Source organism: Malus sylvestris, chromosome 6, assembly GCF_916048215.2.
Source record: "Malus sylvestris chromosome 6, drMalSylv7.2, whole genome shotgun sequence".
Taxonomy (NCBI): Eukaryota; Viridiplantae; Streptophyta; class Magnoliopsida; order Rosales; family Rosaceae; genus Malus; species Malus sylvestris.
In genome coordinates this window covers 6,257,144-6,260,175 of record NC_062265.1, presented here as the reverse complement: position 1 = coordinate 6,260,175, position 3,032 = coordinate 6,257,144, and the positions used below count along the sequence as shown (strand labels likewise).

Below are 3,032 nucleotides of genomic sequence, written 5' to 3'. Positions count from 1 at the left end.
ATAATAATAATAATAATAATAATAAAAAACCAAAGTATCTCAGTTTAGAAATTTAATGAACCAAGAATATTTTGTGGTATTTTAAAAGCTTCATTATTTTAGGGCGGTGGTTTTATATATAGAGATGTTCTCAAATTCTTCATAGCGTGATCATCAAAAGTTCCCACGAGAAGTTTGTATACTAATGATGCTTGTATTAATGCAAGTGGTGAATTATCATGGTAATTAGTGCCTTCCTCTTTAATTCATTGTGTCATGAGTTCAAACTCTTCCTCCTCCCCCTCCGAGACTTAGCATAGGTTAGTGTAGAATATTGATTTTATTAAAAAAATTGATACTTGTATCAATAGGTATGTTGTTGTGAAACCAATTATAAAATTGAGTGAGAGAATGGCTCAGGTGTATGAGAATTGTGTCTTCACCTCCTGACCTTGTACCTTCATTCATACTAACCGTGACAGGCAGTAATACAAAGTTTATGAGTATTTGATCTCCAAATCATATTGGGATTGTACTTAAAGTTTACACAATCACATTCGTAATTAAAATACTATACACAACACTCTCCTTTGAGTGTGTAAAACTTAGGGCATGTTATACTGGGATTGTACTTAAAGTTTACACAATCACATTCATAATTAATCAAGAATTGAATCTCCGAAGTGAAATTTGAATCTAAAAATAGAGGAGCAAAAATCCTTTTAAGCTAAAATATGTGTGAGGTTTTTCTGCTAAACTGGCGATTGAAAATACAAAAGCCAATAATGTGATAAATCCCAAATAATATAAAAGCCAATAATGTAATAAATCCCAAAGAAAAACATTCACACCATGCGCTGGAATGGAGTCTAATTGGATTCTTGCAAGTTTGGCGATTGTGGCCTGTCCCACCACAGCGACTGCACTTCTTCACTATCCTTTCCTCCCATGAGATAGGATTATGTTTGTCTTGCGTCTTCCAGATACAACTTGTCTAATTGGAGGTAACACAACTCCATTCTGCACCTCTTCCGGCACACTCCATTCACTCTTGTTTCCAACCGGCCAAATGGGCTCTGCATACGCTAGCACAATTGCATTGTCTATGTACATTTTGGAATACATATTGTACACTGATGTGTTGCAAATTCGACATGTAGCAGTTGCATGGACGCATGGAAGTTGGTTGAGATCAAACCTTCTACACGTACATGACTTGCCATTTAGATCAACTATGTGATATAAGTCTGCCTCATGTACTTGCAATGCATAGTGATTAATGGAAGATACCTGCATAGTTGTCAACCATGTGAAATAAATAAAAAATAAAAAATAAGAAAATGCACACACAATACCTTGAAGAAAAACCAAAACTGAAAATATGTCTAAGTGCAAAAGCAACCCTTTTCCTAGAAAGTGAATAAAAGAAAAGTGTAGGGACAAATATCGTGGGTGCATAAAAATGTAAACAAATCATACATACCGACATACGCAAGCCTCTATTTTGATTCTTTTGCACTTTTTCCTCTGCCCACTTTGTCAAGGTCGAATTCCATGAACTTGCTGTGCTCTGATGTTCGTTGAACCACTCTTGTAGTATACCTCTAAGGTGATTCGCTAGAGCAGTGATAGGCAACTTTCGAGCATCCTTTAGTTTCGCATTCATGGATTCGGCAATGTTGGTTGTCGTCATGTTGTATCATTTTCTATTGAAATGTGCCCGAGCCTATCTATGATACCCAATTTCTTGAAGACATTTTCCTACTTTTCCATCTTTGATTGCCCAAATATCATTCATAACACTATTAAACTCAGACACAAGGTATGCTTTTGCCACAATGTAATATAACTAAAACATTGTTTCATCATCACCAAATTTATTCCTCATGTTGCCAGCTACATGATACATACAAGCTCCATGATATGCCTCTGGAAACACAGTTTTCACAGCTTTACCAATGCTGCCATGTCGATCAGATACAAACACCAAGTTTGTTACCTCTCCAATGGCACTTCTCAATTTTGTAAGAAACCATGTCCATGAAGTGTCATTTTCTAAGTCACCCACACCAAATACCAAAGGATATATTTGATTTGTCCTTCATGGCATACAATGAAAAATAAGGTGCCAAGATATTTACCCTTTAGAAAAGTGCCATCAACTGCGACCACATGCCTCATAGAACCCCAAAATCCCCTTATAGAGGCTCCCATTGCGATTAAAAAGTATAAAAAGTGATTATTGTCATCCGTTTCTATATGTGTTACTGTCCCAGGATTTTTACTTTCTAACATGGCACAATAGGCAGGAAGTGTGGCAAAAGATTCCTCTAGCGATCCTCAAATCATGTTAAATGCATGCTCTCTTGCTCTCCAAGCTTTCTTGTAGCTCATATTAACCCCAACTTGTGCTCACATATCCTCAATGATGTCTTTAGGTCTATATATGCGTGATGCCCCCTCATACTTTGACTTTATAAATTGGCCAACAACAGAGCTACTTGCTTGTTGATGATCACATTGAACAATGATTAGTTTCAAATTTTCTTACTTCAAAAAATTATGACACTTATAACTTGGTTGCACAAAGTCGCCACTTGCAATTATCATCCACACATCTAATTTCCAAACGATCCTTAGTTGATCTTTCCACTTTAAACTCATAATTCTTCCTCATTGTAAGGGTGCATTTTTGCTCACCCACATTAACCTTGGTGTATGCTCACCATACACCTATATGCCTGCCATCTGTCTTATCTCCTAACTATAGTTAATTCCATTATTAAATATTCTTTTTTCTAATTTAAAACACTGAGATTAAACAAAAATAAATACAATCCTATTGCACTTCAAATTACACACCCAGATAACTCCGCAAACACCTAGCACGCCACCGTTGTGAAAACCTCTCCGTCTGGCAGCTGGATAAACCATATGTTCACTGTCTCCCTTTCTCTTCTTCACCCTTTTCCTCCTTTCTCATCTCTCTTTCTATTTATCTTGCCTTTTTAGGTTTTACCACTCGTTTTGGCCAACCGGTGGTCCAGTGAGTT

General features: G+C 36.6%; 1 protein-coding gene across 1 annotated transcript; it reads right to left on the bottom strand.

The window, feature by feature from the left end:
• Window positions 1-605: 605 nt before the first annotated feature.
• Window positions 606-2,110, bottom strand: LOC126625772 (uncharacterized). Its single transcript, XM_050294838.1, has 2 exons — window positions 1,463-2,110; window positions 606-1,269 (listed from the first exon to the last, which is right to left on the bottom strand). Exons 1-2 carry the CDS (start codon window positions 1,670-1,672, stop codon window positions 913-915), a joined length of 567 nt encoding a protein of 188 aa, XP_050150795.1. The 5' UTR covers window positions 1,673-2,110; the 3' UTR covers window positions 606-912.
• Between the last annotated feature and the right edge of the window lie 922 nt (window positions 2,111-3,032).

Excerpts from the sequence above, each read along its gene's own strand:
- LOC126625772 (XM_050294838.1), bottom strand. The coding sequence starts at position 1,672 with ATGACGACAACCAACATTGCCGAATCCATGAATGCGAAACTAAAGGAT. Across the intron at positions 1,270-1,462 it reads ATAGAGGCTTGCGTATGTCG|GTATCTTCCATTAATCACTA; the intron begins GTATGTATGATT and ends ACAACTATGCAG.